The sequence below is a fragment of the Diorhabda sublineata genome, chromosome 3, assembly GCF_026230105.1.
Source record: "Diorhabda sublineata isolate icDioSubl1.1 chromosome 3, icDioSubl1.1, whole genome shotgun sequence".
Lineage (NCBI taxonomy): Eukaryota > Metazoa > Arthropoda > Insecta > Coleoptera > Chrysomelidae > Diorhabda > Diorhabda sublineata.
This window is the reverse complement of record NC_079476.1, coordinates 26130768-26154767: the sequence shown is the minus strand read 5'-3', so window position 1 is coordinate 26154767 and position 24000 is coordinate 26130768. Positions and strand designations below refer to the sequence as shown.

General features: G+C 29.0%; 5 protein-coding genes across 6 annotated transcripts in view; 2 read left to right on the top strand and 3 right to left on the bottom strand.

Annotated features, from left to right (window-relative positions):
* Positions 1-761: 761 nt before the first annotated feature.
* LOC130441172 (LETM1 domain-containing protein 1) lies at positions 762-3663 on the bottom strand. 2 transcript variants are annotated; one of them, XM_056774733.1, is made up of 4 exons: positions 3420-3663; positions 2712-3366; positions 2495-2660; positions 762-1691 (listed from the first exon to the last, which is right to left on the bottom strand). In XM_056774733.1, the coding sequence occupies exons 1-4, from the start codon at positions 3521-3523 to the stop codon at positions 1522-1524; spliced, it is 1095 nt and encodes a 364-aa protein (XP_056630711.1). In that variant the 5' UTR covers positions 3524-3663; the 3' UTR covers positions 762-1521. The 2 variants fall into 2 exon arrangements, with proteins under 2 accessions (XP_056630711.1, XP_056630713.1); XM_056774735.1 differs by having other exon boundaries at positions 2495-2657; positions 3420-3624.
* Positions 3664-4263: 600 nt separating this feature from the next.
* On the top strand, positions 4264-6307 carry LOC130441550 (60S ribosomal protein L14). Its single transcript, XM_056775277.1, has 4 exons — positions 4264-4307; positions 4479-4580; positions 4794-4988; positions 5176-6307. Exons 1-4 carry the CDS (start codon positions 4305-4307, stop codon positions 5383-5385), a joined length of 510 nt encoding a protein of 169 aa, XP_056631255.1. The 5' UTR covers positions 4264-4304; the 3' UTR covers positions 5386-6307.
* Positions 6253-8458, bottom strand: LOC130441549 (aurora kinase C-like). The gene is made up of 2 exons (XM_056775276.1): positions 7749-8458; positions 6253-7291 (listed from the first exon to the last, which is right to left on the bottom strand). The coding sequence occupies exons 1-2, from the start codon at positions 8278-8280 to the stop codon at positions 6762-6764; spliced, it is 1062 nt and encodes a 353-aa protein (XP_056631254.1). The 5' UTR covers positions 8281-8458; the 3' UTR covers positions 6253-6761.
* A 398-nt stretch (positions 8459-8856) lies between these two features.
* Positions 8857-12091, top strand: LOC130441556 (uncharacterized). The gene has a single exon (XM_056775284.1). It carries the CDS (start codon positions 8903-8905, stop codon positions 9611-9613), a length of 711 nt encoding a protein of 236 aa, XP_056631262.1. The 5' UTR covers positions 8857-8902; the 3' UTR covers positions 9614-12091.
* The window catches only part of LOC130441555 (1-phosphatidylinositol 4,5-bisphosphate phosphodiesterase gamma-1), a 29135-nt gene continuing 14848 nt past the window's right edge, over positions 9714-24000 (bottom strand). The window contains exons 9-13 of the mRNA XM_056775283.1: positions 16051-16323; positions 15514-15984; positions 15170-15444; positions 12317-12551; positions 9714-12239 (exon numbers count right to left, since the gene is read on the bottom strand). Of these exons, the coding sequence (XP_056631261.1) occupies positions 12123-12239; positions 12317-12551; positions 15170-15444; positions 15514-15984; positions 16051-16323 (1371 nt within the window). The 3' untranslated portion in view covers positions 9714-12122. The remainder of the gene's footprint in view (positions 12240-12316; positions 12552-15169; positions 15445-15513; positions 15985-16050; positions 16324-24000) is intronic.

Genomic DNA, 24000 nt, shown 5'->3' with positions numbered 1-24000 from the left:
TTAAAAAAGTACTTTGAACTAAAATTTCTTTAGATTTTGATTGACAAAACATATAAAAAAGGGTACGTTGGATTAGTCATACTCTACATTATCAAAAAATATTCCAGTCCATTGAAATGTTACAAAACTTAGGCCTTACCTTGCGATGAAACTTTTGGGAAGTCATTGGTATAACAAGATCTTCTTTTAAGCACTATACACAAACACGACAATTGTTCACTTATTTGCATAAAATTTACAAAAATAGTATTAAACGGATAAAAAAATTTTGTTAAGTTAAGCGGTTTGATCTTAATTGCAACGCTGCTTTAATCACATTGACCAAAATGGATACCGATTGTCGTGAAGTAAGATCGCGACGTTGACATATTTACGAAAATATTTGTAATATATATATATATATATATATATATATATATATATATATATATATATATATATATATATATTTAATTAATATAGTGTTTTGATGAAATAATAGTAATTCAATTATAAAAATTTTATTTATTTATAAAAATAGAAAAATTTAGTCATACGATTTATAGAAATTTAATTTTTTCGAAAAAACTTTACAGACAGATAAAACTGGCAAAGACGAAATCTTTGGTAGGAGGAATGATTAGTGAAATAAAAATATAAACAATTCGGTTTTTTGGTTGTATTAGTTTGTGTTATATACACAGTGGAACAAAAAAGTACTTTTCTACATTATGGTAAGTTGTTTTATATTAATAAGGTTTGTGAAATTAAATAAAAATACGGTAAGTGGAACAAAATATATTTCGAATTTTAAAAGCAATTAACAAATATTTAAATTGAAAACAATCTACAATTTATAGCTAATTTTATTAAAATAATACTAAACTGATATATAATTTTGTCAACAAAAAGAAAAGTCACATTTTTCAACGTAAAACCACTATTATAAGTTGCCACCAATATATTACGAAGTTATGGCAGTGTTGTCAGACTTATTGATAACTTCTTCAACTAAATGACAAAAATTCTTTGGAACAAGGAGTGATTACTATTACAAAACATTTTTTTACAAATAAAAACTTCATTATAAATGAATATTTTTAATAAAAATGCGAACAAAACTAACAGAATATTTATTTTGTAATTGACGTTGAAAAAATGGCGTTTCGTATTTATTATATTCAAAAATTAATTAATTTCAATAAAAACAATTTGAATGAATACTTGGCAACGCTGTTATATGAGGCGTGTTCAAATATACTTGAAGTTAGTTGTAAATCTTATACAGATATGCTGTGTTGCCGGATGTAGTTTATAAAAATATTTGTTATTGAAATAAAAGCATTCTTATTATACGAGGTGTAAATGAAAATATAACCGGTAAAACAACAAAATTATATCTTGGGAACATGTTATTGACCGTCAATAATGTCAAATATCAATTTTTACTTGAAGAACCAACTTTTAAAAAAAATATTTGTCATTTATTTTGTTGTTATACATCTAATAATCACAGACGAGTAGTTATTTGTTTTATAAATTCTATTTATCTTTATAAATGAGTTTCCAATTTGACGGGGCATTATAAGCTAATAAAATTGGGGCATGTAGTAATAAAGAATAAGAATCTTTGTCTACAGAATCGGTCAATTTTATCCAATCGCCCAACCATTTAATCATTTCTTCGTTACTTAAATTCGTTGGATTCAAACCTGTAATTTGAATAAAAGAATACACTCGCGTATACAATATAACCAAAATTTTTCTATAAAACATTTTATTACCGAGTTACAGAGCGAATTTTTTTTACAGTTTTTCTTTATAATCTTTGTCACACTCTTGCCGCCTCTCCGGATGCCTTTCCACCCCAGCATTGATTTCGAATCGCCCCCAAAGTTCATTTTTTAATGTACCAAATAAATAATAATCACATAGCGACAATTATAGGGAGAGTGTTCCAGTGTTTTCTAACCCAATTCGTTCATTAATTTTCGATAACAAACAAGAAACACTAAATTTATCACGCGTTTATTTAAAAATTCCGGTATAAATTTGAACCACCAGATTGCCAGATTGGTGGCGTAGTTGAATGGATGGAAAAGGGGGACTCGCGAGACTTTCATCTTAATAATTTTATACCATTTGAAAACGAACAATACAGATTTATAAAACATTTCTTTGCCTCAAAAATTGATATTTCTTATAAAAATCTCGTTTTTAATAGTAATTTCCAATGATATCTGAAAATACTTGGCAACATTGTTTTAATAAATAATCAAAGATGGCGGTTTGAACCTCAACAGTACATATCTAATAGAACTAGAAGGAATTTCGAACCAGTTCCTAATTAATTCAGAATCAACGTAGTAGACAGGACCGTATTAGGATTTTATGTTACCGCGATCGAAATAAATAATTTTTGAATTATCGTGACTGAACAATGGTAATAATGAATAAATGTCATCCTTAGAAAAATAAATAATGGTGTTAAAAAAAAATTTTATTATATAATTACCTCTCATGAAACACGCCCTTTTAAGGGCGTCAAGCGGCAGATTATTAACGCCCCCTTCTCTTTTAATAGCCTTATCCAATTCTCTCAAAATAAAGGCCCTATATGCCAACCTCCTCCTTCTGAAGAAAAATCCACTTCTCATACCGTGCATCTTCAACAGATGCTTCTGAAAAAAATTCCTCTTAACTCATAAAACCTTTCCAAAAAAATTATTTACCACATGATTCCTGCTTAAATAAAGTAGACAGTACGGCTCTTGAGCAAATAAAGTCTTACAAACTACGATATTTTCAACAGAAGGATGTTGTCCACTTCCTATGTTTGCTATCACAGATTTCCAAGGTTCATACAAATGATGGGGTTTTAAGAAATCCATTTGGGTTTGTAAATGCCTAAATACGGGCCTGTTGTGAACGAGTCTGTCCCTTAGATTCAAAATTTGGAAATCGGCCTTTTGTTGTAAGCTCCAGAAGTGTGAACATAATAATTGCCTTGGGAACAAGTATAATATTGGTAGGGATATGTATGGGACAACCGGTAGCATGAACAACACCAAAATCGGACCGATTCTTTTCATATCTTTCGGTAATTGGTAATAAAGTTCGATTTCTCTCCTTAATAAATTGTTGAAATTCTTTTCGGGATTATAAAGGTATCTAACTACTCTGAGATATTCTTTAGTGTCTTTAATAAATTCTTTGGTACCTTCAACGAACTGTCTATAAGTGGCTAATGCTTTCGGAAATTTTTTTTCTAATACCCTGCCGATATTTTTTACATACTGTACATATTTCAAAACCACAAAAAAATGTAATCTTTTCGCTTCATCTCTTTTAAAAGATTTCTTGTGATTGAATCTAACTAAATTATGACTAAAAAATATATAATTATGGTGATAAAATAAATTTTAAACAAAAATTCCTACCTTAGAGAGTTGGTTATATTCCATGATTGCTTTAATATTGGATAAGTACGACTAGATCTTCTAAAGTTACCTACTAAAACAGGTACTCTTGCTATATTCATCATTTTGTAATTTTATAAATAAATTTATTTACATATTGTAATATTCAGTATTTTAATCTAATTATTAATCTGTTTTTGTAAACTATTTTGAAAATTTTTTAAATGACATTTATTCTTCTTCTTATTTATTGAAACTCTTTCAGACCGCGTTCAGCTATATACATCTATGAACACTTTAAGTAACATCTTATTGCTTTGAATCTTTAAAGAGATTTCTCATACTATTGACATATCAATTGGTTCACCATTATTATAGAACAAATAAACATTTTAAAAGTCAATTAATTCATTCATTTCGATTATTTTGGGTTAAGTATATTTTCGTTATTTTACTGTTCGGCAATTAATACGATCAATCTATTCCATCTATGATCACGTGATACAAATCGCTCTCTGCTCCGCGAACAACATTAATGAACGTAGCTATTGCTGTCATGGTCCACTGTATAATTTAAAATAAATAGTTTAAAGCTATTTAATTATAGTTTCAATGATGTTTAGTTAAAAAAATAACAAATATAACAAATAATTGAACTATTTATTGTCGCCACAAACAATAGCTTTTATTAATAACGTTTTTGGTTTGTATAAAGGGCTGTAGTAAGAAGTATATAATAAATATATTTTATTATATAAAACTCTTAGATTTTTCATTTAATCTAATTTTTTGCCTGTGGAACATATACCGGAAATTTTTTACGGATCATACCCCTGTCAGTTTATGTCAAAACAACTGTTTCCTGTAAATGTTGTACTCCATCTTTCTTTTTAATTCAAGTAAAGCATGGTAAGGTTCATCAATGATTTTTTTAATTTTTCATCTAAATATCAACATAATAAATTAAATTTACTTAAACTTTCTTTAAACGAAAATAATTTTTAATTGATGTATATAAAGTAGTTGAGAATTATTCTTAAGTAGCTATAACAATGTGTAATTTATTATTTTTATTTTCAGCCTTTTCAAAGGTTTGTGGAAACTGGCCGTGTAGCCGTTGTATCTGACGGCCCTCATAAGGGTAAATTAGTCAGTATCGTGGACGTTATTGACCAGACAAGGGTGAGTTTAATTTTTAATGTTGAGGTTATGTTTTGTACGTGTATCAATAAAAGAAATTTTGTTACGATAAATTTACATGATGAACCTCGATTTTGATAGGAATTGCCGACTGATACATATCTGAAGTTATTTAAATATCTGATTTATATTAAAATTTAATGTTTATGAGTTAGTTATCAATTTTTTCAGTAATAATGATTATTTTCTTAATAGGTTTTAGTTGATGGCCCTTTGAGTAATGTACCAAGAGGACAACTTAGATTAAATGAATTACATTTAACTAAATTTCGTATTAGATTTCCGTTTTCAGCATCTACACGTATTGTAAGAAAAGCATGGACAGATGCTAAAATTAACGAAAAATGGGCGGATTCTGTTTGGGCTAAAAAAGTAGCCGCAAAAGAGAAGGTAGATTTAAATTAAATAATTTTATTTTTTAATATTTTCAATTAATTTAACATGATGATCCTTATTGATAGGAATTGCCGACTGACACATATCTGAAGCTACTTTTTTCACTGATTCTCATTTTAATAATTCGATTTCACATTTTAAGAATTCCAGTTGTTTTATCTTGTTTTTAATTCTACTGTAGAGGGCGCAACTCACCGATCTCGATCGTTTCAAGTTACGTAGAGCTCGATCGAGGAGAAACAAAATCAGAACTGCCACTTTTCTTTGTTTGAGGAAAACTGCTTCCAGAAACGGTACACTCTATGGTAAAAAGAAGATGGCCAAAGGAGGCGACAAACCCAAACCACCCAAGAAAGGAAAGAAAGAAAAAACTGCTCCCAAGAAGAAGTGATTAAGTTAAGACAATATATTTGTTTAAAAAAAATTCACTTGTTTTATTTTTTTCCTAAACTGGAAAATTTGGAATTAATCCTAATCTATGGTGTAAAATACAGTGTGATTCATTTAAGGATATTTAAAAGGCAATTTTAATTTGAATAATCCTGTATTTGATTCAGTTTGAAATCAAATTTATAATTTTGTTGTTATTTGGAGCGCTATGACCATTTATTTTTTTCTTCTAATAATTTGAACTACTACAATTTATGCAAATCATGTATGAAACTGCTAAAAACTCATTTCAATGGAGGACTCAGAATATTACGATTTATTGTACTAATCATTTTCAAAACTGAAAAAAAACTTATTTTAGTGGAGGATTTTCAATAAATGACAAAAAATGAGTTTTTTTCTTTTAGTTCATTTGAACTACTGTTACCATTTATGGTAGAAATCCTGTTGAAAATTTATTTCTATGGAGGACTCTGAATATAATAGTTTTTTCTTTGGGTTCAATTTAACTACTACTACGATTTATCATAGAAGTCATGATCAAAACTGATAAAAAGTTATTTCAAATAAGAGCTTGAATGAGTTTTTTTTCATTTGAACTTGAATAGGTGACGAAGGAATTGTTTTTTTGAACTACTGGTATAATTTATCATAATTATCGTATACATCACATTTATAAGTAAATTGGGAGTTATGAGGGAAACTTTTTTGGAATTAACCTACCAGAAAAACGGTCACCATGTCTGTCTTTCCTTGTTTTTCATTTTTTTTTTACTTTTAGAGACATTTACCTACACAGAAAGGTTCTTGATCAATAAAACACTTTTTTATTTTATTTTCATATCAGTAGAAACCTCAAAAAAATGAATAAACCATAATGAAACAAATTTATTTAAAAAAAATTAATTCATAAAAACTTACATATAAAACATATAAATACAAAATCTCCTATGTATATACCAGATCCTAAAAAAATCGTCAGTTTGATTTAGTTTTGAAAAAAAAAATAATTATTTTACGAGGGCTGTACACTGTAAATGAGTTTATCGCCGCAGTGGGTGTTGTTAACGTCGCCATTTTATTTTCACCATTGACAGTTCCACAAAATCAGTCAATTAAAAATCACAAAAAACGCGAATCATGAAATTAGTTCACAAAAAATTTTTTAATCAAAAACATTCGTGTTATTTACCCTCGTAATATAATTTCACTGTTTTCTTATCATATTTTTTTTATTTTTAAGCGGATCACACACTACACATAGTGATTTGTCGTTATTTTCACAGTCCAACAATAATTTCTTCGTAGACACTTGAGAAACATTAAAAATAATTATTTTGGGGCTTCCTTTCAAAAATTATCATCATCAGATGTGCGTCACTTATTTTTATATTTCAATATCCAAGGATGGTCGAGCACTTGCCCCAATTCTAATCTTAAATCTGGTTTCACAACCAACAATTTTTTAATAAGATCTCCGGCTTCGGGTGATACATATGATGGAACGACGAATTGAGCCCTGCTTATCCTCCGGTAAGTTTCGTCGTAATTCGATGACTCGAACGGCGGTTTCCCGGTGAGAAATTCGAAACACAACACACCGAGACTCCAAAGATCCACTTTCTCGTTATGGGTTTTCCCAGTCACCATTTCCGGGGGTAAATAGTCTAACGTGCCACATAGGGTGGTTCTTCTGGATGATGGAGCATGTACCGACCAACCGAAATCGGCTATTTTTATTTCTCCTTTCGTTCCTAGAAGTAGATTTTCCGGTTTGATGTCTCGGTGAATAACTTTTTTTGTATGGCAATAGCGTAGAGCATCGGCTATTTGTTCGATATATTTCGCTGCTACTTCTTCGGCAAACCTTTTATTTGGACTCGTTGACAGTTTGGAATATACAGCTCCTATAAAATAGAAACAATTTCCCCTTGAAATTTTATAGAATAGAAAAGTGATGAAACCAAATCACAGTCTTCTAATCAAATGGAAAAACCATTAAAATAGAAAAAAGAAACATAGAAAGATATGAAATTATTAGTACAAATGGAAAAAACATTGTAATGGAGAAACCAAGCACAAAAAGTTATAAAATTAGCTCAACAAATGGAAAAAACCATTATAATGGAGAGAAAAGGTATAAGAAGTAAAATTAGTAGTACAAAAGAAAAAAAGAAACATTGTAATGTGTAATATAAAAAGACTAATAGAACTTAGGGTTAACAATAAAAGTAAATATCTAATACAGGAAATTAAACAAAATTTGAATAGATTAAACGATAATGGTAACATTTTAGAAGGCCGACAAAATGTAAATATAAAAAACGAAGTAATAGAAACTAATTTGGATGAACAAAATCTTACCATTTGCAGCATATTCCAATATAAGGTAAACTCTGGAATCATCATGAAAATACCCATACATTCTTAATATATTCGGATGTCTCAAATGACTTTGAATTTCGATTTCTCTACGCACTTGATGCTCGTTGTTGAATTCTTTGATAGCCGATTTGAAAAGAACTTTTAGAGCGACCAGAAATTTGGATTTCTTTTCTCTGGCTAAATAAACGTTGCCGAATTTTCCTTTTCCTAACGGTTTGCCTATGTCGAAATCGGCTAAGGTCCATTTATGTTTTTCTTCTTTGCTAGTCGTCCCATCCGATGTTTGTCTATTATTATTTTCGACTTCTTTAACGTTATTTATATTCGAATTTTCTTTTAGAACATTAATCTTTATATTTTCTTTTGTTTTAGAATTTTCAGAATTTTCTTTTATAAAATTTTTATTAGTATCGTTTCCCTCTTTTTCCTGATATTTCGTATTTAGTTTTACAATGGTTTTCGGTTCATTTTCTTTATGAGACGTTTTAAAAACGGTTGGGTTGTGAGCCATTTTTAAAATAATACAAGACACAAATTTTCGGGGAATATATTCACTTAGTACCACTCTCAGCAGTGTTTAATGTCCTGGTAATATTCAGGATAAAAGTTTTAAAAAATTCACTCAACGGTTTTTACTTCACACTTCAAATAAAATCTGTCAATCACTCTATAAATGTCAATCTATAATAGTTGATGTATTATGTAATTTTCTTCTCTTTTATAATTTATTTTAAAAAACATGGAAAAATAAAAATGTAAATCGATTATTTAGATCAAAAATTTGGATTTTATATAAAAAAATATGATTTAAAAATGATAAAAATCTACCAAACCTAACCTAACTGTGATCAGATGGATTACTGATTGAACTTCCATAATCTAAACGTGATTTTTAGTAGTTTCCGAACGTAGTGGATATTTTAAACTGATGGTTCGATATAAAAAAAAACTTATTTTCTGAAAAATTGCGAAACTTATTTGGATTATTCATCAAACAATCAGATTTTGATCGTTTTACTACAGACTGAGAAGTTATAAAGAAAAAGGTCAAATTTAATATATGATCGTTGGTAGATTGAATAGTAAAAAAAAGAAGACGAAGCTTAACCTCAAAATTGATTTAAATATACAAAATGTCTACAATTTTAATGTGTCGTAAAATAATAAATTGGAGTATAAAAACGAAATTTTCATCGAAAAATTTAAAACTTCATACATTTAATGGATCGAAACTACCGATTTTGAAGACGAATAGTCATAGTAAGACATCAAAAAGGGGTTTTTTTAAGATCTTAAGGAAACCAACGAAAGAAGATTTGAAGGTGTTAGATGATATCCCCGATCATTTTAAATTAATCCACAGGAACACAATGGAGCGTTATATATTATACACTCAAATAGGAACGTGTTTATCAATTGTAATTGTTGTGATTTTCTGTATGTTTTCCATCGAATCTCCGACGAAAGAATTGAAATTTTTAGGCGAACAAAAACACGTCCCTCGATCGACACAAAACGAATTAGAAATCTACTTGGCGATATTCGTCGCCCTGGTGGTAATATTACAATTTATAATTTTAAAGATGCCTTTGAGAATATATTATTGCTGCAAACAGAAGAAGTACATACTGATTTTTCCTACGAATTTACCGTTTACTTATAGTAGAATGACATGTGAGGTGGGAGACTTGGAAAAGTTGCCTTTACAGGGGATTTTACCGTGGAAAGACGCTAGGTTTAGGATAAAAGACAGAAATATCATACTAATTGATGATCACTTTAGAAGGCCTGCAGATTTATCGGTTATGATGGGAATTCAAAAGGACCCCGATAGTGAGGACTAATGTGCAATATTTGTTGTATCCTCCAGTATATAAATGAGTTTGAGTTCCACTTGAAGTTATGTAACTGAAAAGTCGAAGATAAGGATATTAAAACATGATGTTAAATAAATATTTAATGGTTTCCTATGTTTTTTTTTTAATTATAAATACAGTAGTCTCAAAAATAAAGATAACATCGATAATTGATTCAGTTCTACAGTATATTTGAATAAATTATGAAAATATAAAAGCCATTTGCTGCATTGGATATGAAGAAAAGTTTTTTTTATCATAATTGACATGCAATTGTATTTTAAATTAAAAAAAATTTAAATAACAAGTTAAATTAATATGTAAGACAACATTCAGTGGTATATTCACTTATTAGTGGAAAAACAACAACTTTATTTGCTTTTTTGTGATTAATAAATAAATTTCGTTAGTTTTGGCACTTTTCGTATGCTTTTATATGAAAATAAAATTTTAAATTGTACAAAACCATCAAAATCTTTTGATAATTTGCTAGATTTCTTATAGAATTAAAAAATTCCATATTTAACAAGTTAATTGACTGCAGTAACAATTTTAATGCATAAAAAGTTTTAAAAGTAAAAATACAACAACTTTATTCGCCTTTTTATGATCAATAAATGAATTTTGATACTTTAGGTACTTTTTAGATGTTTGTATATGAATAAAAAGTTTCAAATTTTATAAAATCCTCAAATTCGATTAATTTATATACTATACTCCCTTTTCAAAATTTTGTGTTATTTCTCCAAATTTATAACAGAAATAACAAATGACACGTTAACTGACGTGCTATAACAAATTTTAATGAATTAGAAGTTTTAAAAGTAAAAAAACGACAAGTTTATTTGCCTTTTTGTTTACAATAAACGAATTTTGATACTTTTGGCACTTTTCGGATGTTATTATGTCAAAATGAAGATTCGAATTTTATAAAATCCTCAAATTTATCGAAATTTTGTAAATTTATTTCAGAAATTAAAAATTTATATTTAACACGTTCCCTGAAGTGCTATAACACATATAAAAAAACCTTTTTGAATAATTGAAATAATAAAAAACGAAACATTTAGTTTTGGGAGATTCAAAGGGTTTTATTTTCAAATAGTTGCTACCTGGGATGGTTTTACAAGAAAAAAATTGGTTTTTTCGAAAAAAAAAAAAAATATCTACCACAAAACCATTTTTGACTTATTTTACCACAAAACCATTTTTGACTTATTTGAATGCATGTATGGATAGAATACATAGATTTAAATCAGGTGGTGTATAAATGGCCAGATAAATAGTTTTTGGAATCAAAGTTGGAACGTCCGGCAGTAAACGTGTTAAAATTTTTATTATCTATAAATAAATTTAGTTACATAATAATGTATTCACATAAAATCAGCTGTAGAATTTGGAAATTCCATTCGAAAGATGAAAACTTGATTCAGAAATTGAAGAACTGATCAATTTACAAAAATGACTACTAATTGACTAAAATGGCTATCGGAAAAGCCAAGCACTATGAAATTCAAATACTAATGCGCATTTTAGACCCACTACTTTAAGGCTACTTTGTATCACATTTGGTATAGGAAAATAATTTGACTGTAAATTTTTGAAGTAGCTCGGAGATTCGTTCAAAAAAAATGTAAAATCACAATGAAAAGTTATTTGTATGTGCCCACCTCTATTATTCAATTTGTGTATGTATAGAGATGAAATAGTTTAAAAATTAACCGACGCATGGAACTGAATTAAAATAATCATTCGTCCACCTCTTTTATTTGATATGTACCTATATAGAGGTGGCTGAAAAAGTAACTGTTGCACGAAACTGAATAAAAATATTCACTTTTCCAACTCTATTAATCAGTTTCTTTAAATATAGAGGTGGTCGCTTTATAGAAATAATTTTTTTTGTATTTACCCACCTCTATTATTTAAATTGGATTTATGTAGAGATGGCTGTTGATAAAAAGAAACTGTCGCACGGAACTAAACTGAAATTTTCAATCGTCCACCTCTCTATTCTTCAATTTGTACTTGTATAGAGGTGGTTATTAATAAACAGTAACTGACGCGCCGGACAGAAATAAAATTGACTTGACTTTCTGTAAATGTAGAGGTGGTGGTTTATAAAAATAACAGTTTATTTTCACAGAACACTATGAATAATAAATAAAATGCAGATCTCTTTTATATTTGGGCTTAAAGTAAAAAGTTTTTGAGTCTTATCTTAAAAACGAACGTAAATATACCGGGCGTGATTTAAATATACCTAATTTGCTAATTCCTACAAAATTTTCGTAATATTTTTATATTAGGTATAATTTAATTGGATATTTGAAACTTAAAAGTAATTTTTGTATACGGGGGCGTAAACGAAGTAACTGTTATTATTTCACCAATTACAGTGTTGTCAAGTATACTATTTTTGTTTAGACCGTTTTCAAGGTGGCAAAACTGAATTGCACGTGATATATCAACGTTGTATCATATTTTAGATGACGAATTAACTAGTGGAGGCGGTTTTTATACTGATATGTATTAATAAAGAAGAAAGTTCCAAATCTTCGCTGTAAGCGTTTTTCAACCAAACGCTTCTGTATCCGGTTCTCATACAATTAACCTAAAATACAAAAAAAATGACGATTTGGCAACCGCGCGATAAGTTCGACGACGAATACTTAAGAAACGTTCACTTACAGGATAAGTGGCTTGTCCGATGAAGTTAGGTTCGCCGAAAACGTCTTCTTCTTGTACGAGAAATCTCAACATGGCAAAATGTGGATTGATTACGATGAATTCGCATATTTCGGCGTTCCATTTTGGATTTAAACCGTTATCGACGATATGTTTGGATACTAATTTAACGCCGGAATCGTATACGGCTCCGACTACTTCGATTTCAACGAACGGCGTCGCCGTTCCCTTTTTTAACCTGAAAACGTAACGCTAATTCGTACAGCCCCACCTCTATTAACCGTTTTTATAAGTATAGAGGTGGACGTTTAAAAAAATAGCTACTCGGAACCGTTATTTCATTTTCATTGGAAAGTGACGTTATTAACGGCTACCTGATAATAGATTCATTCGCTCACCACTATTTGTTTGTGTTTGCAAGTATAGAGGTGGCCGTTTATAGAAATAATGACGTGAAATTGCAAATAAATAATTTAATAGTTATTTTAAATGATTAATAAATAACTGTTTCAATATTTTTAGTGCCCACCTCTATAAAGATGTTTTTAAAAGTATAGAGGTGGCCGTTTTTAAAAACGATGACTTTAACTGTTTTAAGTTATTTTTAACGAGAAAATTAATTCCTATTATATTATTTTTACTGTCCATCTCTATTTATTTGTTTTCGCAAGTATAGAGATGGGCGTTTATAAAAATAACAACGTGGAACTAATAGAATCAAAATTATCAATTCTTTATTAGAATTATTGTTAATAGAGATGGGGGTTACGTATCAACATTGAATTTATCTGGAAATGAATCATTTCACCTATAGTTTTAACTATAAATTAATTTCTTTTAAAATTTCCATTTCTATCTGTTTGTTTATAAAAGTATAGAGGTGGTCGTTTATAAAAATAACGACGGAGAACTTTAATAAAATGAATTTTTTAAATATATCATTACTAGAGATGGATGTTATATATAAGGAAAAAAATCATTTTGAAGTTATTTCTAACAATTGCAAAATAAATATCAAAAATTTTTTACTTTCCACCTCTATTAGTTCGTTTCTACAAGTATAGAGGTGGCAGTTTATAAATATAAACGACGTGGAACTGTGAGAAAATCATAACTTTCACATCTCTGTTAAAATTAACGTTAATAGAGATGGCCGCTTATAAAAATAACGAAGCGAAACTGTAGGAAAATAATAATTTTTCGTTTCCATTAAAATTAATGTTAATAGAGATGGCCGATTATGAAAATAACGATAACCAAATTACTATTGAAATATTTTCATTTTCTATTTCTATATTTTTAAAGTATAGAGATTACTTTCTATGAAAATAACGACGTGGAACTGTAAGAAAATCATAATTGTCAACTGTCAAACTTGTATTAGAGTAGACGTTAGTAGAGATGGTCATTCATAAAAATAACGACTTGAAACTGTAACAGTTATTTTTTAACGATAAACAAATAACTAACGAAATATTCTAGCTTTCGACCTCTATTTGTATATTTTTAAAAGTATAGAGATGACAATTCATAAGAATAACTACGTGGAACTGTAACAAAATCACAATTTTCACATTTCTGTCAAAATGTGTTTTCATAAAAATAAAGACAGAGGAGTGTAATAAAATCGATTTTTCAAAACTATTATTATTAGAGATGGGTGATATGTATCAGCGAATAGATCACGTGGAACTGTAAGAATATGATAAATTTCAAATTTTTATTAGAATAAACGTTAATAGAATTGGCAATTCATAAAAATAACGAATTGGAATTGTTACAGATATTTTTAAACGATAAACAAATAATTATCGAAATATTTTCACTTTCCATCTCTATTTATTTATTTTCAATAGTATAGAGATAGCAATTTAAAAAAATAACGAATTAGAACTGTTAAAGTTATTTTTTAACAATAAACAAACTATCAAAATATTTTCACTTTCCATCTCTATTTATTTATTTTCAATAGTATAGAGATGGCAATTCAAAAAAATAACGAATTGGAACTGTTAGTTATTTTTTAACGATAAACAAACTATCAAAATATTTTCACTTTCCATCTCTATTTATTTTCAACAGAATAGAGATGGCAATTAATAAAAATAACGACTTGGAATTGTTACAGTTATTTTTTAACGATAAACAAATAACTATCGAAATATTTTCACTTTCGACCTCTATTTGTATATTTTTAAAAGTATAGAGATGGCAATTCATAAAAATAACTACGTGGAACTGTAACAAAATCACAATTTTAATATGTATTTCTGTCAAAATGTGTTTTCATAAAATTTAAGACAGAGGAGTGTAATAAAATCGATATCGATTTTTTTAAACTATTATTATTAGAGATGGGTGATATGTATCAGCGAATAGATCACGTGGAACTGTAAGAATATCGTTAATAGAGATGGCAATTCATAAAAATAACGACTTGGAATTGTTACAGTTATTTTTTAACGATAAACAAACTATTAAAATATTTTCACTTTCCATCTCTATTTATTTATTTTCAATGGTATAGAGATGGCAATTCATAAAAATAACGACTTGGAATTGTTACAGTTATTTTTTAACGATAAACAAACTATTAAAATATTTTCACTTTCCATCTCTATTTATTTATTTTCAACAGTACAGAGATGGCAATTAATAAAAATAACGACTTGGAATTGTTACAGTTATTTTTTAACAATAACCAAATAATGATTTTCACTTTCCATCTCTATTTATTTATTTTCAACGGTATAGAGATGGGCGTTTATAAAAATAACGACGCGTAACTGCAACAAAATAATATTAGAATAACGATTAATAGAGACGGGCGTTATTTATTATGAGCGTTAAATTTACCTGCAAAGGTGTCGTCCGGCGATAAGTCTGATAGATATTTTCAAGGGTTCGACGCCGACTAAACTATTTTTATCGTACGGATCGAATTCGTCGTGAAACATAAATTCCGGTTTTAACAGATAACCGCAATTGCCGTTATCCCTAAATTTCGCTTGGTTCAATTGCATCGGTTTATCGCCAGTTTGAAAATTCAATGCGACCATTTGCGATCCGCAATTCCATATATTTATCGGATTGTAATTCGAAGAATCGATCCTTTGCCCTTTCGGATAAACCTACGATCAATAATTTTCGCTCGTTAATTTTTTCCCAACAACTCGCTCTATCGCTCAACAATAACTCACCCTGGAAAATTGCTGTTGGTGATATTCGAGGAAAAACTTTTTCATCTGTTGGCACATCAATTTTTCGGCTTTGGTTTCCGGAAAGGAGGACATCTCGTAGAAGACGAAACCCTGTTGTTTGGTCCTTTCGGCGTTGAAAGTCGTCGCTTGGCAATAAATTATCAGATTCGACATTTCCTTGGCGATTTTGAAGGTGCGCTCGGCGTCGCTGTGCGACGATTTTATCGGAGACATCGTTTGCGACGCTGATTGTATCGCCGTACACCAATCGCGGGCCATTTGCGACGCCAATTGTATCGCCGTACACCACTCGCGGGCCGTTTCCTCCGTTTGGACGCCGCACTCCAGGGGCGGACCCGCCGTCGGCGAGCTTATCTTGATCACCCATTCGATGGGTTGTCCGGGGTTTCTCGCGTAGCTCGCGAACACTCCGTTCATATCGAGGGTGCCCTGCAACGCCGATTCGCCGGACTGCAACATTTTTTACGTATACATGAAAAAAAAAAGACGTCGATCGATTGGGGGTGATTCGTTTACCGTTTCGTCTGATTCCTGCGTTTCCGAGCGATCGATTTCCTTGACGTAATTTTTCGGGAAATAGAGTTGTTTCAATCCGCCGTAATCGCCTTTCCACCATTCGTCCATGTTTGTATTTTTGTTGACGTTGGTGATAATCGCGTGTTTGCAGAAACTCAGTTCGTCGTCTCGTTGACGCATATAATCGAATATTGCTTTGACTGTTACGTTGGTATTGATGGAATTCGGGTCCATGTAAGACGGAGCCGCGTACGGACTCGTATAATTTTGTTCCTGATATACAAAATACCCTGTATATTAACGGAAACTAATGAAAAATCGTCGTTTCTCCCATTAACCACCAACTTTTCGAAAATATCAAGTAATTCGACAAATCAATTAATTTTTTTTTAATTTTTGGTACATCCTGTATATAGAGTTAAAAACACCCTGTATATTATTCAATAAATGATCGACATTTTTCTAATTCACATATAAATTTTTGTAAACTTCACTTAAATCGACAAATCAATAGAATTTTTTAAAGGCTTTTCGTGTTTTTGGAACATCCTGTATATGCAGTAAATAAATAAAATTATAATAAAACCCTTATGAAAATGAACTGAAAAATTATTTCTTTATTACGTTTAATTTTGATTGATTAAATGTAACTAAGAACAAAAATATTTTTTAAACACCCTGTATACTAATTAAAATTGATAAATTCACGATATTTTTCCAATTTACCATCAACTTTTTGAAAATTTCACTTAAATCGACAAATCAATAGATTTTTGAAAGATCTCCTTTATTTTTGGTACACTCTGTATATGGAGTTAAGAATTACCCTGTATATTATTCAATTAATCATCGACATTTTTTCAATTCTCACCTAAATTTTTAGAAATTCAACTTAAATCGACAAATCAATAGGTTTTTGAAAGACTTCTGGTGTTTTTGGAACATCCTGTATATGCAGCGAATGAATAAAATTATAATAAAACCCCCATGAAAATGAACTGAAAAATAATTTTTTTACTACTTTCAATTTTGATTGATTAAATGTAAATATAAATAAAAATATTTTTGAAACACCCTGTATACTAATTAAAATCGATAAATAATCGATATTTTTCCAATTTACTACCAACTTTTAGAAAATTTCATTTTTTTCGACAAATCAACTGATTTTTTTAAAGATTCCCTTTATTTTTGGGACATCCTATATATATATATATAAAGTAATAAAATAAATTATGATGAAAAAATCATGAAAATAAATAGAAACATTATTTTTTTTAATACGTTTAATTTTGATTGATTAAATGTAAATATAAACAAAAATATTTTAGAAACACCCTGTATACTAATTAAAATCGATAAATACTGGATATTTTTCCAATTTACCACCAACTTTTAGAAAATTTCACTTTTTTCGACAAATCAACTGATTTTTTTAAAGATTCCCTTTATTTTTGGGACATCCTATATATATATATATATATATATATATATATATATATATATAAAGTAATAAAATAAATTATGATGAAAAAATCATGAAAATAAATAGAAACATTATTTTTTTTTAATACGTTTAATTTTGATTGATTAAATGTAAATATAAACAAAAATATTTTAGAAACACCCTGTATACTAATTAAAATCGATAAATACTGGATATTTTTCCAATTCACCACTAAATTTTTGGAAAATACCGATCTAATAGATTTTTTAATAGTTCTCCTTATTTTTGGGACATCCTGTGTACGAAATTATAATGAAATAATATTTTAGATGCATTCTGTCTATATACTAATAAAAATTCATCATGACTTTCTTTTTTTCGAAAATATGACATAATTCAACAAATCAAACTATTTTTTGACAATTTTTGACAAAATGATAATAACGAAAATTCAATCATAATAAACCCGAGAACATTTTTTAAATACGTTCAATTTCGATACTATTCAAATGCAACGTTTCAATATATTTTTGGAAGATCCTATATGTCAAATAAAAAGTTCAGAGTAAAAAAATAAATAAATGAAAATATTTCATGATCAATAAAACTTTTTTATAACCAAAATTCCGTGTACTAGTATTCATATCCAATCATTTCTGCAATTGCAATAAATTTGGCAACATAGTACGTTTAGAATTCAAGATGGCGACTATAACCTATTAAATATCATTTAACGATTAAATATTTATTTGATTATTCGTTTCCCAATTAAAATAATTCGTGACCAAATAAGAAAATAATTTTGTATTTAAATTTTATTATTCCCGCTTATACTACGTCACGGCTATTATAAGACGTCGCCAAGTTTTATTATTACGTAACAGTTGAATGATTATTTGGACCTTGACCTATTTCAATCATATCGTTACTCTTCATTGATATACAACGAAAATAACTTGTAATTTTAACGATTCTTTGTATATATATATATCTTCATTAAGCTTCATCTATTATACCTCGAGATAAATTCTTCTCGTGCATAGTTCATTTTCTTTCATGTTTCCCGTCATAATTTCGACGATAAAAATATAAAAAATCGTTGAATAATCTCCCAGGATAAATATAAGATAAAAAAAAAACCTGTTCGAAAGCGTAGGATTAGTTATTAAACCACGGAAACCAGCTCAAGAGTACAGGTTATTTGAGTTATAACATATTATCAAATAGAGAACTACTTTACTGGAATAATAGACAGGACCGGATTAGTATGAAAGTACGAAATCAGAAAATAATTATTTAGATATGAGAAAAAACTCAAAATTGAAAAAGTTGTGAAAAATGGCATATTTTTGGTAATTAGAATAAAATATACGGGGTGGTATCGAAAAGATGAACCTCAACTTTATTAATTTACATTACAATGACTAAACGTTGTTGAAGTTTTCCTGAAACGGTTCATTAAACTTATGGTAAACATCAACTTTATTTGGGTAATAGACAGAACCGGACTAGTGAGAGTGTACGAAATTAGGAAATAATTATTTAAATAAAAAAAATTGAAAATTACGTGAAGCATGTTTTTTATAGCCAATTTTTTATTCACGAATCGGTAATTAGAGGAAAATATACGGGGTGGTATCAAAAAGAACCTCGACTTTATCAATTTCCATTGTACTGACTAAATGTTGTTGGAATATGAAAAAAATTTAATATATAAAGGGAATTCTTCCCGAAACGGTCCATATAAAGTAATGAACAACTACTCGGGTAATAGACAGAGCCGGACTAATGAGAGAGTACGTATTTAGAAAATAATTATTTAAATAAAAAAATTGAAAATCACGTGGACAACTTATGAGAAACGGATAATAAACGAAAAGATAATTAGACGAAAATATACGGGGAACTATCAAAAAGATGAACCATAAATTTACGACATGATAAATCTTTTCGATACAAATCACCTACTATTTTAGAGACGGTTAAGTTATAGATGAATTTTGTACCGAGCCGTCTCTGGAAAAGTACCTTGTCGTCTTAAAGGTATGCACCCTTCAGTTGGAAGTATCTGTTTGTTTAGGAGAGGGGGGGCGTTAACGTTAACATTCCAATCTAGGGTTAAAAAACTATGAAGGGAGTCACAGACACTGATTTTTAATCGAGTCGGTCGAGGTGCTTGGAACAGGTAGTACGGGACGTGTTTTTCAAAACGTGAAATTGTACCTTTAAATTTGTCAATTTTATAAGTGATAAGATGAAGTTTTTCGTTTGTTTGGTAAGTAAATCATTTCATTGGTTATATTTTAGTTACAAATTGTTTCGTACGTAATGGAAAATCGAAATAAAAAACAAAGTAATTGGGAAAAAATTTTTTTCATTTTGAAAGACTTAATATGAAGAAATTGAACATAAAATTAGGATTTAGAAATAAATTGGTTACGAAAGTGGCGAAATTTGGTATAACAGTTTAAAATAAAGGAAAGAAGAATAAATGGATGATGTACAACCAATTAGAGGTCACAAAAAATTTTGTAAAATGAAGAATTCAACTCGAGTTAGCAAAAATTATTTCAAACATTTAATAACCATTTAAAATCGTTAAAAAAAGAAGAAAATGATGTTTTACAACCAATACGGATCTTAAAAAAGAAGATACAAGTTGTTTAATCATCTTTAGTGTTAAAAAAAAAAGAAATACATCGTTTATATATCAATTAGATTCATTAGATTCATAACTATTTCGGAATGCCAAAAAAGAAGAAAATGATGTTCTAGAACCAATTCTAGTTTAAGAAATGGAAGATACGAGTTGTTTAATCAATTGAAGCTTACGAAAAAGAAGAAATGGACGTTTTAGAATCAATTTTAATTGTAGAAAATTAAGATACAAATAGATTATCCAATTGACGTTCTCAAAAAGCCGATTTCAACCGATTTACGGTCATTAAAACTTTTCTAACCAAATTAAGTTGACAGAAAAGAAGAAATAAAACTACCAACTATTAAAAAAAATGAGAAATAAACGATTTAGAAGCAATTTATGGTCACAAAAAGTTTTAAAACCAAGTTACATTGACAAAAATGAAGAAATAAAACGTCGAACTTCTTAAAAAAGAAGAAACGAACCATTTTAAATCGATTTACGGACATTAAAACTTTTATAACCAGATAAAGTTGACAGAAAAGAAGAAATAAACGATTCAGACAGATTTATGGTGAGAAAAAGTTTGAAAACCAAATAACGTTGAAAAAAACGAAGAACTAAAAGTTCCAACTCCTTAAAAAAGAAGAAACGAACCAGTTTAAACCGATTTACGGACATTAAAAGTTTCATAACCAAATAAAGTTGACAGAAAAGAAGAAATAAAACTACCAACTATTAAAAAAAAAAGGAGAAATAAACGATTTAGAAGCAATTTATGGTCACAAAAAGTTTTAAAACCAAGTTACATTGACAAAAATGAAGAAATAAAACGTCGAACTTCTTAAAAAAGAAGAAACGAACCATTTTAAATCGATTTACGGACATTAAAACTTTTATAACCAGATAAAGTTGACAGAAAAGAAGAAATAAACGATTCAGACAGATTTATGGTGAGAAAAAGTTTGAAAACCAAATAACGTTGACAAAAACGAAGAAATAAAACCTCGAACTTCTTAAAAAAGAAGAAACGAACCATTTTAAATCGATTTACGGACATTAAAACTTTTATAACCAGATAAAGTTGACAGAAAAGAAGAAATAAACGATTCAGACATATTTATGGTGAGAAAAAGTTTGAAAACCAAATAACGTTGACAAAAATGAAGAAATAAAACCTCGAACTTCTTAAAAAAGAAGAAACGAACCAGTTTAAACCGATTTACGGACATTAAAAGTTTTATAACCAGATAAAGTTGACAGAAAAGAAGAAATAAAACTACCAACTATTAAAAAAAAGGAGAAATAAACGATTTAGAAGCAATTTATGGTCACAAAAAGTTTTAAAACCAAGTTACATTGACAAAAATGAAGAACTAAAAGTTCCAACTCCTTAAAAAAGAAGAAACGAACCAGTTTAAACCGATTTACGGACATTAAAAGTTTCATAACCAAATAAAGTTGACAGAAAAGAAGAAATAAAACTACCAACTATTAGAAAAAAGGAGAAATAAACGATTTAGAAGCAATTTATGGTCACAAAAAGTTTTAAAACCAAGTTACATTGACAAAAATGAAGAAATAAAACCTCGAACTTCTTAAAAAAGAAGAAACGAACCATTTTAAATCGATTTACGGACATTAAAAGTTTTATAACCAGATAAAGTTGACAGAAAAGAAGAAATAAACGATTCAGACAGATTTATGGTGAGAAAAAGTTTGAAAACCAAATAACGTTGACAAAAACGAAGAACTAAAAGTTCCAACTCCTTAAAAAAGAAGAAACGAACCAGTTTAAACCGATTTACGGACATTAAAAGTTTCATAACCAAATAAAGTTGACAGAAAAGAAGAAATAAAACTACCAACTATTAAAAAAAAGGAGAAATAAACGATTTAGAAGCAATTTATGGTCACAAAAAGTTTTAAAACCAAGTTACATTGACAAAAATGAAGAAATAAAACGTCGAACTTCTTAAAAAAGAAGAAACGAACCATTTTAAATCGATTTACGGACATTAAAACTTTTATAACCAGATAAAGTTGACAGAAAAGAAGAAATAAACGATTCAGACATATTTATGGTGAGAAAAAGTTTGAAAACCAAATAACGTTGACAAAAATGAAGAAATAAAACCTCGAACTTCTTAAAAAAGAAGAAACGAACCAGTTTAAACCGATTTACGGACATTAAAAGTTTTATAACCAGATAAAGTTGACAGAAAAGAAGAAATAAAACTACCAACTATTAAAAAAAAGGAGAAATAAACGATTTAGAAGCAATTTATGGTCACAAAAAGTTTTAAAACCAAGTTACATTGACAAAAATGAAGAAATAAAACGTCGAACTTCTTAAAAAAGAAGAAACGAACCATTTTAAATCGATTTACGGACATTAAAACTTTTATAACCAGATAAAGTTGACAGAAAAGAAGAAATAAACGATTCAGACAGATTTATGGTGAGAAAAAGTTTGAAAACCAAATAACGTTGACAAAAACGAAGAAATAAAACCTCGAACTTCTTAAAAAAGAAGAAACGAACCATTTTAAATCGATTTACGGACATTAAAAGTTTTATAACCAGATAAAGTTGACAGAAAAGAAGAAATAAACGATTCAGACAGATTTATGGTGAGAAAAAGTTTGAAAACCAAATAACGTTGACAAAAACGAAGAAATAAAACCTCGAACTTCTTAAAAAAGAAGAAACGAACCATTTTAAATCGATTTACGGACATTAAAAGTTTTATAACCAGATAAAGTTGACAGAAAAGAAGAAATAAACGATTCAGACAGATTTATGGTGAGAAAAGGTTTGAAAACCAAATAACGTTGACAAAAACGAAGAAATAAAACCTCGAACTTCTTAAAAAAGAAGAAACGAACCAGTTTAAACCGATTTACGGACATTAAAAGTTTTATAACCAGATAAAGTTGACAGAAAAGAAGAAATAAACGATTCAGACAGATTTATGGTGAGAAGAAGTTTGAAAACCAAATAACGTTGACAAAAACGAAGAAATAAAAGTTCCAACTCCTTAAAAAAGAAGAAACAGACGATTTAATGTCACAAAAAGTTTAGTAAGCAAATAAATTTGGCAAAAAACGACGAAACAGAAATTTAAACTACCAAAATAAAAAAGAAGAAAATCACAGTTTTTAACCAATTTGAGATTTCAAAAAATAAGATACAACATTTACGAACAATTAGAGGTTAGAATAAGACGAAAAAATATATTTACAAATCAATAATCGATTTTATTTTCGGAGAATATTAAAAAAAAGATTTATATCCAAATTATTGCAAAAAAAGTAGATAACGATGTTTTTTTTAACGAATTTAATGTAAAAAATGAAACATTGAATCAAATTTTTTCCAGATTTTAACAATCTGCACGAAAACTTCAACGTCATTACCGATATCCACTACCACGCACGCGTCAACCGGAATCATAGAACCGCACAACATAAAATTAAACGACACTCCGATACCCAAAGAGGAAAAATCGAAATACGCGCAAAATTTGGAATCGAAAGAAAGCGGAATTGAATTCCACGATGTTTTGGACGACGACGAAGAAGTAGCCATCGCCAAATCGACTACAGAAGACGCAACGAAATTGAACATGAGATGCCAACAGATTTACAAATTGCTTTTCCCCAACAAACCCCATTACAAATCACCAAATTACGAAGAATACATCGAAGAAAATCGACCGATTTACGTGACAAGTCAAAAACCGACAACCAGACCTTCCACAACAAGACCGAGCAGTTTTTACATAACAGCGCCGAGCGTCAATAACAGACAGACGATATCGGCAACGTCGCCAATCAAATACATCCGATTGGAGCCGGTC